This window comes from Colossoma macropomum, unplaced genomic scaffold (genome assembly GCF_904425465.1).
Source record: "Colossoma macropomum unplaced genomic scaffold, Colossoma_macropomum, whole genome shotgun sequence".
In the NCBI taxonomy this organism is placed as follows: Eukaryota; Metazoa; Chordata; class Actinopteri; order Characiformes; family Serrasalmidae; genus Colossoma; species Colossoma macropomum.
This window is the reverse complement of record NW_023494795.1, coordinates 5,084,741-5,096,743: the sequence shown is the minus strand read 5'-3', so window position 1 is coordinate 5,096,743 and position 12,003 is coordinate 5,084,741. Positions and strand designations below refer to the sequence as shown.

At 39.1% G+C, this 12,003-nt stretch overlaps 1 protein-coding gene across 1 annotated transcript in view; it reads left to right on the top strand.

Moving 5' to 3' along the window:
* Window positions 1–12,003, top strand: part of ttc13 (tetratricopeptide repeat domain 13) — a 31,391-nt gene that overhangs the window by 14,259 nt on the left and 5,129 nt on the right. The window contains exons 11-19 of the mRNA XM_036581261.1: window positions 649–823; window positions 1,713–1,869; window positions 2,264–2,394; window positions 3,461–3,593; window positions 4,301–4,393; window positions 4,776–4,859; window positions 5,715–5,799; window positions 6,043–6,152; window positions 9,365–9,500. Of these exons, the coding sequence (XP_036437154.1) occupies window positions 649–823; window positions 1,713–1,869; window positions 2,264–2,394; window positions 3,461–3,593; window positions 4,301–4,393; window positions 4,776–4,859; window positions 5,715–5,799; window positions 6,043–6,152; window positions 9,365–9,500 (1,104 nt within the window). The remainder of the gene's footprint in view (window positions 1–648; window positions 824–1,712; window positions 1,870–2,263; window positions 2,395–3,460; window positions 3,594–4,300; window positions 4,394–4,775; window positions 4,860–5,714; window positions 5,800–6,042; window positions 6,153–9,364; window positions 9,501–12,003) is intronic.

The window sequence follows — 12,003 nt, the reverse complement described above, 5'->3', positions numbered from 1 at the left end:
ATGACTTGGAAAAAAGTCTGGTTCCATTGACTTACATTAAAAGTAAAGTGGGTTTTTTCCTTCTCCTGTAAAGTTATCATTTTGGAGATATGAGGTTTTCTTCCGACAGCAGCAAAATACAAATAAACAGTCAACAATGCATTGTGATTTTATATGTGTGATGGTGTTGGCGTAAACGGACCCTCTGGCCAAAATGACATGTTCTAAATGTTATTTCCCAGTTTAAAGAGGGAAGGAAAGCCCCCTTCTGATGATGTATATTGAAGGTGGGAAGTACTTTATGAAAAGCTACAAACAATACGGGGTGCAAAAAAGGATACAAAATTATGAAAATTAATATTAATAAATGTTTTAAAATGGCAATCATGGTATACAGTTTTTATGTTTATGTTTACTCTGATGCTATATAGATTTTTATTGTTTAATAAACAATATTCTTGGCTGTCTAAACCTAAAAACAGTACTGTATGTCTGGCACTGGCAGTCAGAATATCCATTCATACAGCGTAACCCAGCCTTTGGGAACATTAAGGTAAAATCATTTACCCTGTTGTTGTTGTTTTTGTTGTTGTTTTTGTTGTTGTTGTTGTTGTTGTTGTTTTTGTTGTTGTTGTTGTTGACCCTCTTGTTTATCCGTTTCTCCTGCAGAGATGCCTGCAGCTGGAGCCGTATAATGAGGTGTGTCAGTATATGAAGGGCTTGAGCCACGTTGCTATGGGACAGTTCTACGAGGGCATAAAGGCTCAGACGAAAGTCATGCTCAACGACCCTCTGCTGGGCCAGAAAGCCAGTTCCGAATATCTGAAAGTCAAGTACCTCCGAGGTGAGACGCTGAGAAACACACAGGCTTTCAGAATGTTTTCTTCCATAAGATCAGCCTTGATATCAGTAGTGTTTAGTTCCAGATTTAACTTCTCGGCTAACTGGATGTACCGGTTCAGTCTGAAAGGGAGATTTTAACGGTTCAGCATTGATTGTATTAAACGGCATCTAAATATTGGCACTGTGGGACTTTAGTAAAGTGCAAGATCAATACATGCGCTTATAATTTTCATAAGTTCATACAGTACAGTAGTATTTATACCTGCCTATATATGGCAGCCTTTTGTCAAAACGCAGTGAAACTAGCCAAATGTAAGATTGAAGTGCACAGCTATTACCAGGGGCAGGTAGTAACTAGTTGCATTTACTCAGTTACATTAATGAGATACTTTAAAAATAATAATAATACTTAAAAAAAGGAACGATTTTTACTCTCTCAAGTATTTGCAGATGAAAATGTGAATATGAGATTATTACTCAGTTACATTTTAGTCAACAACATTTAGTTATTTCATATCTACTTGCTTTTTTTAGGTATAATTTTATTGTTATGCTGAAGTTTCACTGCAGTTCTTTAGAGAACTCTGTATTTAAGCAGCTTTTGAGCTTTTGATTTTTATACTTCTGCTCCACAAAGTATGACTGCCCACCTCTGAGTATTGCTTACTTAAAGTTTTCTCTTGATCGGATTTGGCTAAAACAGTGATAGGTTGCAAAGTGTTGTGTTTTTTTTGTTTGTTTTTAGCACACGATGCGTAAAAGATTCCTTATGAGTAGTTGCTGCATGACTGTAAATTCCTCAGTCACTCAAACTCCTTCATGAAACAAGGCACTGATCTCTCTGGGACCCCCACATCTCTCTCTCTCTCTCTCTCTCTCTCTCTTTGCAGAATATTCTCGATATTTGCACTCACACCTGGACATCCCTGTAGCAGAATACAACGTGGACCAAGATCTTCCAGGAAACTTCAAGAACCACTGGGCCAAAAACCTGCCGTTTCTCATTGAGGACTATGAGGAGCAGCCTGGTCTGCAGCCGCATATTAAGTGAGTTCAGTTTGTTTGAGAGTCAGTTTGTTTTTGAGTGTTTATATTTGCCATTACTTTCTCTTCATGAAGATTGATTGCCAGTAATAACCTACAGTGTACATTAAAATTTACTGTACTAGACAGATGTTTTATTCAGTATTTCAGTTTTTGGGGCTTATCTGCCGTGAGATTTAATAACCGCTTTTCAATAACGGAAAAACTACATTCTGAATATTAATTTTAATAAGAACTAGATCTGGATATTATTCTTGTTGGTATATAAGTTTGTATATTTGTTATCTGCATATTCATTTTTTAATATTTATTTTTTGAATTTTTGTTCTCTGTCTCTCTCTCTCTCTCTCTCTCTCTCTCTCTCTCTCTCTCTCTCTCTCTCTCTGTATGTTTTTAGAGATGTTCTACCTCAGGACTTTGAGAGTTATTCTCCGGAGGTGCAGAAGTTGATCTGTACGGCGGATCATCTGGGGTCTCTGATGCAGTACAACACATCTGGGTTTCTGCCCAACCTGCGCATACACAGAGGTCAGTCACTGACCTTTACCACCGTGAATCTGAAACAGACAGTTTGAGTCAGTCTTTGTAAAGACTCTAGACTGTCCTTCTCAAACTTTCTTATAGGAAATCCCACTGATTTTTCAACATTTCTGCGTAATCCAGTGGTTGAGGTATAAACAAAGTCATTCGGAGTGGTCTGATGTGAAATGGCTCATTGTAGAGAAACTTACCGTGGTGGTGATGGAAACCAGGGAGCGCAATATCTACAGCACAATATAGCCATTGTATTGACCAGTGAACCTCGATGTGTCTTCTGAGTTTTTCATTTGTAATGTTGATGAGGGTAAAACAGTGAGTGCCTTTACATGCACTTAATAATCCGATAACTGCAGAAAATCAGATTTTGTCAGGTCTGTAATCTGCTTTTACATGCACTGTAATCAGATAATGTGAAACTCCAGGTCTACGAGTCAGGCAGTAATCGGATTTCTGCTTTGCAACTGGCCAATAAACTCACAGAAGAAGTGGCTGGTACCACTGTCTGTTTCTCACATGCGCAGACTGAGAAATCCGAAAGAAATCAGAGTAAGAGTTCACATGCACTGAGACATCTGATTACTGAGCTAAAATCCAGCTCTCTTCATCAGATTTTGTAATCGGATTTCTAGACCTTACTCTGATCAAAGAAACCAGAGTGTGCTGTTTACATGACCATTTGAATAATCAGATAACTGCAGAAATCGGATTATGATCAGGTTATTTAGGCATGTGAACACAGTGATAAAAATATTTAACAAAAAAAAGTTTTCTTTGGGAACTACTTTGCCTTAATGTACCCCTCCGCCTTGAATGTATTAAATGGAGAACTAGAACAGCATTTCACACCAAACTACTCTGAATGACTTTGTTTACATCTTAACCATTCAGTTATGCAGTAAATATGAAATATTGGTGGAGTTTAAAACACATTCAGGAAAGTATGCTTACTACCATTACTCACCAATACACTCTCTCTCTCTCTCTCTCTCTCTCTCTCTCTCTCTCTCTCTCTCTCTCTCTCTCTCTCTCTCTCTCTCTCTCTCTGGTTTTATAGCTATGGGTCTGGCCACCATTGAGGTGATGCAGGCGATGCAGCGGACCTGGAGTAACTCGAAAGTGCGCGTCAACGGTAAAACCAGGCAGCTGCAGTGGAGAGACATGTTCGACATCGCGGTTAAATGGAGGAGGTGAGACTCACTGAGACTAACGCTGCATTCGCACCGGCAGCGACGCTTTATGCAAATAAGGAGCGAAGCAATGTGGCTATTACCAATAGGAATTGAGCTTTGAGCCAGAGCTGGTTTATGAGGAGCGAAACGACTGAAAAGGAAAAGCTAAAATAGTTTCTACTCACTCACTTAGAACTCTCCTTTTTTATTTCACTGAAAAAGCAAAGAAAACCTGTATGTTTCCTATTTCTACAGCAAATGGGTTTTGGGCAGCAGGACGCTAACATTACTGCTACTAAGTGCTGAGTGGTTGGCGAGCGGAGCAGTTCATTGGCTGTTCGCCCTCACTGACGACATGAATGTACATGAGGCACCGTTTTAAACTCCTATAACTGGAGTTTAAAAGCTCTTAAAGATATAACAGCAGTGTGAAAATGTTTTATGCTGTTCAGTGGTCAGGAATTTAATGTATTCTTTTACATTAAAAATGTTTAAGCATTTATAAACTATGATTTTGCTCAAAAGCTCCATCTGTACCCTTTCATTCTGGACTTGCTCGGGAGCGCCCTCTAGCATTTGAGGTCAGCGATTTGGGCAACAAGAGGTGAAAAGTAGCTGCCAGTGTGAACACAGGTTAAGACTGAGTGGGCAGCTCCTTGTTTTTCAGAGATGTTGAGAGGAGTGTGTGTGTGTGTGTGTGTGTGTGTGTGTGTGTGTGTGTGCAGGATTGCAGATCCAGACCAGCCTGTTCTGTGGTTGGACCAGATGCCAGCAAGGAGCCTCAGCAGAGGATTCAATAACCACATCAACCTCATCAGGTGAGGGACGACACGCTCGTCTTACACTGTAACGTCCCGCTGTCCACTAGTTGCTAAGAACAGTGGATGCTTTGGGGGGTTTACATTACTTCTTGGTGGTCTGACATGCTTATTTTCTTTTAATTAAAATCAAAACTCAATTAGAACAATTAGTGAAGTAGCTGAAAATATAGGATTCTAGATATAAAAATAACCATTTTATAATAGTAATGTTCTGATTGATGCAGAGCTCTTTACCACAGTGTCTGTTATGCTTGACACTGTGCTGTTGAAGCATTGGGGGTGGGGGCTCCATTGCTGTTGTTGTCACAGCAGGCGTTTGATTATTCAGTGTTTTGGTTCGTGTGTTAATCTGCTGTTGTGTTGTTTGTTTTCCTCACAGGGGGCAGATCATCAACATCAGATACATGGAATACTTCGGCAGCATCCTCAACTTCATCAAAGACAGAATATTAGTCTATCATGGGTGAGCAGTTAGTGTTTTTCTTGACCGACAACAAATTAAGTAATAATAATGAATAAATAGATAAATAGGATTAATAATAATTTATAATTTTCTGTTTCTGATATTGGTAATTGTGTTTTTACCAGTGGTCTCTCTCTCTCTCTCTCTCTCTCTCTCCCTGGATCTTTCTCTTTGTCTGTTTCTGTCTCTCTTTCTTTATTTTGCTTTTTTTCCTCTTCACTCTGTATCTTTCTTTAACTCTATATCTGTCTCTCCCCTCTCTCTCTCTCTCTCTCTCTCTCTCTCTCTCTCTCCCCTGGATCTTTCTCTTTGTCTGTTTCTGTCTCTCTTTCTTTATTTTGCTTTTTTTCCTCTTCACTCTGTATCTTTCTTTAACTCTATATCTGTCTCTCCCCTCTCTCTCTCTCTCTCTCTCTCTCTCTCTCCCCCTGGATCTTTCTCTTTGTCTGTTTCTGTCTCTCTCTTTTGCTTTTTCCTCTTCACTCTGTATCTTTCTTTAACTCTATATCTGTCTCTCCCCTCTCTCTCTCTCTCTCTCTCTCTCTCTCTCTCTCTCTCTCTCTCTCTCTCTCTCTCTCTCTCTGGATTTTTCTCTTTGTCTGTTTCTGTCTCTCTCTTTTGCTTTTTCCTCTTCACTCTGTATCTTTCTCTCTGTCTGTTCTCTCTCTCTCTCTCTCTTCTGCTCTCTCTCTCTCTCTCTCTCTCTCTCTCTCTCTCTCTCTGGATCTTTCTCTTTGTCTGTTTCTGTCTCTCTCTTTTGCTTTTTCCTCTTCACTCTGTATCTTTCTTTAACTCTATATCTGTCTCTCCTCTCTCTGTCTTTCGGTCTCTTCTCTCTCTCTCTCTCTCTCTCAGGGCGTATAATCCGAGGGGTCTGCAGGAGGTGAAACAGGCTCTGGAGAATGTGAATAAAGTGGAGGATCTGCTGCCTATAATGAAGGTAAAGCGCTCTGTTACACCACTGAGGGTCATAGTTACTCTAGTAGCTCTAGTAGACGGAGCTGCGCGAGTTCAGTCAGGAGTTTAGGCACCAAAACATTTAACACAAATAGAGCTTCTGTGCGTTTCAACGTCTCCTCTGTCATTTATGCCTCACGCCTAAACTCAGATAAGGATATATATGTATGTTATGTTCTTCACTTGCATAAACGCTGTGTGCTTGTCTGTCTTTGTGTCTCTGAAGCAGTTCAATAGTAAAACGAGGGATGGTTTCACGGTGAACTCGAAGGTGCCCAGTATGAAGGATCCTGGGAAAGAATACGACGGCTTTACCATCACCATCACAGGAGACCGGTCAGAAGAATACTCTTCTAATAACGTCTATCTTTTAACCTTTCTAGTGTTTAATTACGCAGAACTGCTTCTATTCCCCGAGGAAAATTGTTTATTAATAAATAAATAAATAAATAAACCCACTTTTTTAATGGAAGCTACAAGGCTCATGTAGCTAACAAGTGTCCTATTGGTATCAAGGGTAAAGTAACAAGCGTGATCTAGGCTTGCAGTTTGCACACCGCTAATTGGTGGGATATAACCTTGCATTAGTTGTCAGCTACATTAGCTTTTGTAGCTTCAGTGCAAAGCTAAAGAAGTAAACTTTAGACTCCAAACATGTCTCGGCTGATCGGTTGTGTGTTGGGATGGCAGACAATGTGTGAACTTGTTTTTTTTGGCAGAACTATCACTTTAAAGTGCTTAGAAATCCTTGGATCATAAGAAGAGACAGTGTATAATGGTGAACATCAACAAACCTGGATTTGGATTGTGACATCTGGTATTTGGACTGTATTAGTCCAGGTTTTGTATTGATTCATCAAGCTTGGAGGATGTGACAGCACTTGGAACAGCATGATATTTCCCAGAGGGAGAGAGAGAAAGGAAGAGAGCAGTAAAACCATCCATATTAATTTGAAATCTCATTATTATGGCTTTATTTTATACAGTCAGACTCTGTTAGTTTGCTCCGAATGTCCAAAACGGCTTAGTTTTGTAAAAAGACATATATTAAGTGTTGCTTCACTTTTGCCAGAAAGGCAGGCAGGCCAAAGAAAAACAACCTGTTGAAGGAAACTTCTGAAACATTAGCTGTGAAAAAGATTAAAACTTGAATTCCGCCTCGGGGTGTGTGGGGACACTTAATCCTCTGTTTTCAGAACTACATTTAATAGAAAGATGTAGATATTATAAAAGATGTGGTATTTTAAATTAAGTAACATTAGGTGGGCGTGTCGTACAAGCCTGATGATTAAGACAGGCTTGTCATATGACACTTTTATCCCAAACATTCAATAGACCTTAGCCGCATAAACATTGTCTTAAGTGCAGACAGTGGCTCTTATCCATCAAAGTTTTATACGGTCAGTCGTAAAATGAATACACACACATTTCACCGATTTCACAGATTTGTGATTCATCCGTTTCATCTTCAGCATATTTGTGCGATCAGACTCGCAGCTGGTGGGAATGTGTGTAAATTTCAGCGTAAACATTTAACAACTCAAAAAAATGCCTGTTTGGCAGTTGATTCGCCAAAACTATTATCAGTATCGTCCATAAAACCACTAGTAATAATAAAAATAGAAAATAATAATAGTATCATTTACGCACATGGCAGTCCAATACAAAACTGGATATACTTATGTTACATATACATTGATATAAACAAATGTACCAAGTTCTATTTAAAGATATATTACATTGTGCTTTATACTACTGACTCCGCCCACAAATTAAACAGTACAAAACACACAACTAGTGTAAAATCATCTCATTCACTGCAATAGCACAGCATTTAAATATTATACACTACACATTCTCATCATTCTTCTGTCTTAAAGCAACACTATGTAACAATTTTAGCTTAAAATAACAGCTTCAAATTCATTTTGATGGTTTACTGACTTATAATAGGGAGAATGGGGTCTCTGTCATTTCCACTCCAGCTCAAAACGCCTGCTATAGCGCTATGTAACTTTGGAGGAGCGAGAACTACAGAACGCCTTACAGCACCACGTCACACACAAACAACCATGGCTCTTCAGCTAGCTGTAAGAAGGAGCTCTGTATTCCCAGCATGGACATCATTGCAGAGGCTGCCAAAAGACAGAAGAAGACATTGGAGGAAGCGAGGAAGAGAAAAGAGTGTCCAAGCAAAGATACTGGACAAGAGTAGATTTTAGACTGGCTTTTACTTGTTGGTGAGAGCTGAAAGAGATGAAAGGATGCAAGACAGTCTCACGGGTAACGGGAAAATTTTGAAAACCCGACATCCCTGCCAATGTTTATTTTGAAAGATTACAATGTAGGCTGTAACCTCATCTGTGTCATCCCTGTCTCGTGGAGTTTTGTAGTTTTTACAGATGCCAAAAAGTCGTCTAACCTCAATCCTGTTTCAGGCTAGCATGCAAAGAAATAAATACAAAGAAATAAATTAATCTCCCGCCAAAACGTTTGGTCAGTCTTTGTCAATGTCACGCCAGATAAGCCTTGAAAGTTTGCAACTTCCTGTAATAAAATCCTGTAATGTTACTCTACCCTGTAATCTTCAGATTGTCTTTGCTGAGTTCCGACTCCCTTTCTCCTGCATCATCATCACGCAGGCATATGGACGCTACAGATTACGTTCATGATTTCTGTTGTTTCTATGTTTAAATAACCGAAATCGTGAGTAAAGCACACACAGGGAAGTCGGATTCTTTATATTTCGGCTTCAACAAATCAACAAATGCATGTGTATAGCTGTCCATGGAGGGGGGCTCAAAGCGTGATTTGTATTTGGGATCGTGGCGTAAAAAAAGTGAAATACACTCGGTAACTGTAGGAGGACCCCATGATCAAAAATACCAATTCTCATGTAATGCAGCTTTAAAAAAACTAAAACATTTTGTTTATTTCACGTTTTATTCTTTCCAGTTGTCATAATTTGAACTATATAAAGTTTGGTCAGTAGGGGGAGCAGTGCACAGCCATCGGCTCACGCACCGCTGAATGCTGTCGTTTTATCAGCTCCCTACGAAACATCTGCATGAATTAGGGAGTGCTTCATGTTAATTATATGTAAATGAGGTGATAGTAGGTCAGCGCTTGATTTCACGCGCTGAATCTGATTTATCATTTGTTGTTTCCACGCCACACTAAAGTTTCATGAATCAGATGCAGAGTAGTTTGTATGTCCTTAGAGCCAGTCAAGAGCACAAGCCCTGTCTTTAATCTTTAAAGTCTATAATCTGATAGGATGTACACAGAGGCCTAGTTTTGGTCATTTCTCTGGGTAATTCTACATAGCTGTTGAAAATTAATCCAGAATTAGGCTTAAATCCTGTTCTGGAAACGGTCAAATGAGATGTTTTGTTGATTTTCTAAGTGAAAATACAATAACAACAACAATAATGTGTAACTGTATTCCTTTGTGTACACAGAGATATCATCTGATATGATGTAATTTTATTGTTTCAGAGTGAGATTTTTAATTAATGGTGTTTTTTCTGTGTGTTTTTTATGTCCAGTGTGGGGAACATGCTGTTTTCAGTGGAGACCCAGACGACAGAGGAGAGGACACAGCAGTATCAGTCTGAGATCGAAGCCCTTTATAAAGACCTGACGGCTAAAGGAAAAGCACTCGTGCTCTCCTCTGAACTAGGGGTAGGTTTTACTCAACTCAAGAAGGATTTATTAGCATGTTTCAGTATTTCAAAAGCATTTAAATCTGTCATCAGTCTTAATTAATGAGTCTGTACAAACACAGGTGACTGTACACATTCAGTACTACATCTGTAAACAGTAAGGATGTGCAGTAAAATTGGTATCATGTTGGAATTTGGTAGATAATTGCTGAAAAATGATCATTGGACAGATTTTTAGATATTTCACACCAGTATTGATGATGTATCTGTTGCACTCCAGAACAGCAGAACATTGAGTTTCTGCACTGAAATTCATTTTACTGCATTTCTAATCCTCTAAAACAGGGGTGTCAAACTCAGCCACTATAAGGGCCATATTAAAAAATCCCAATAAATCTGAGGCTCAAAGTGTGTTTATATTTTAATATGCCGAAATGTCAACAGCAAAATGTAGCCATTTATAGTGAACCTTCAAATATATGTGAACACTTGATATATTTAGGCTACATTAGCTACAAATAACTATTAAATCTTTTTAAATGGTTCCAGTATGTAGGTCTTTTAAACCTACCTGTGTGCTTGATCTCCACACCTGACATCTTTTCCTTCTGCAAGTTCATTAATTCTTGGGATCAGTTTCTGAGCTGCTGAGTGTTTATAGTGTTTACAGTGTTTATGTTGGTTGAACTGCAGCTGAAACACAGCTGGTGTGTTTGGTGTTACGACGTGCAAATGGGTAGAAAACTGCTGTTCCATAGATTGTTGTTGGGAGTGGGGTGTCGGCTCAAATTACGTTGCAGGGCATGCTGGGGATTGTAGTGCTGCTGACAGTGAAATAGGCTAATATTAATAGAAAATCAAAACTATTTCGAGGGCCGAATTGGATCGTGCCACGAGCCTGCTCTAAAATGTTAGCATCCCTCTGTAATGCTAATCCAAGTCACTTCGGCCTCAATCTCTACATTTTGTAAATGTTTATGTATCAGCCTTGGCAGATATGTACATGAAAAATATTAGATATTAGTATTGACCTATATTTGCGCATCATTTTGTGAATGTTTCATTATGAACAGACCAATAGTAACGGTCCAAAATTATGTGGGAATAAATAGCCTAACATTAACCCCAGAGTGATTACTACTCTTCCTGTTCCACCGCCTGACTTAGTCAGCTGCATCAGACTATGGCACGGTCTCGAGGCATTGGTCAATGACTAGCTGATACTGATAGATTAAATAAATGTAATATTTTCCAAATTCTGGCTGTGTTGGACAGTCGGAGGGATGAGTATATGAGACGCACATGACTGGTGCCAGAATGTAACTGTTGCACCATTTAAGGTGGAACATAAAAGCTGCTGAAAAAGCCTTACCAGGCCCACAGGGCTAGTGTTAGAAAGCAGGTTTAACATAGATTTATTTGCATATTGTTTAGTTTTGGTTTTACTATTTTGCATGACAAAAATCCAGATTAAATTTGGTTAAAAAATTTTGTTAAAAGTGAAAAAAATAGGTGTAAGCAGTTAAAATAATTAAAATGGTTTTATTTGGGAAGAAAATGTGTGTGTGTGTGTGTATGTGTGTGTGTACTTTATTCATTTCTTCTTTTTTCCTGTGATATCTCAAAACATTTTCAGATTTTCAGTAATGTGTTACTTTGTATTGCATTATCCCCAACACTGACTGCCACCTCTGTGTTGGAAAACACCAGCTGCACTGTCCACTGATGAATGATGAATAGACTAGTTCAGAAGGCCTTTCATATTTTTCTTCTTAAGTTACAGCAGCAGATGTTAAGTTTCTCTGATCTGCCCTCTGCACTCACTTAACCTGCTCTCCTGAGTATCAGTGTGGAAGAGTGAGGGTTCACGGTTTAGATGCCTGAGGCTCTTTCTCATGCACACGTACACAGACCCATCCATCACTGTCAGTGTCCGTCTCAGCTGCTGCCCAGTGGATTTTACTGATTCACTTGACTGTTGCTTGTTACACCTGTTCTTCTTGAATGAGTGATAGAAATTGAACTGCATTGAAATGTAATAATCAGTTATAATAATATTCAAAATAGTTGCCAAGTTGAATCTTACGGATTGTTCTGCAACATTATTTATAATTAGATTAGATAATCTTAAAAGGAGTGTTGAATAAACACAGTAACTCAGACAAGTTTAGCTGACTTTAGCCTGTATTATTCCACCTGTTAATTGTCATTGAACTGTGTGGTCCTCCACGTAGGTTACTCCACGGAGCGCTTAGAGCCCATGTGTGAAACACAGGCCTGCAAAAGTACTTTAATTTTCTATGAATATTAGCCCGTTTCACAATGCGCTGCACTACAGTCCCCAGCATGCACTGCAACGTAAAGTGTACTCCGACTCTCCTGCCCCAACAACAATCTATGGGACAGTGGTTACACCTCAGTTCTACACAATTCTGTGTAATTCCACACCAGTCATATCACCAAAATGCATTTCAGCTGCAGTTCAACCAATATAAACACTTAACTTCAGCTCAGCAGCTCAG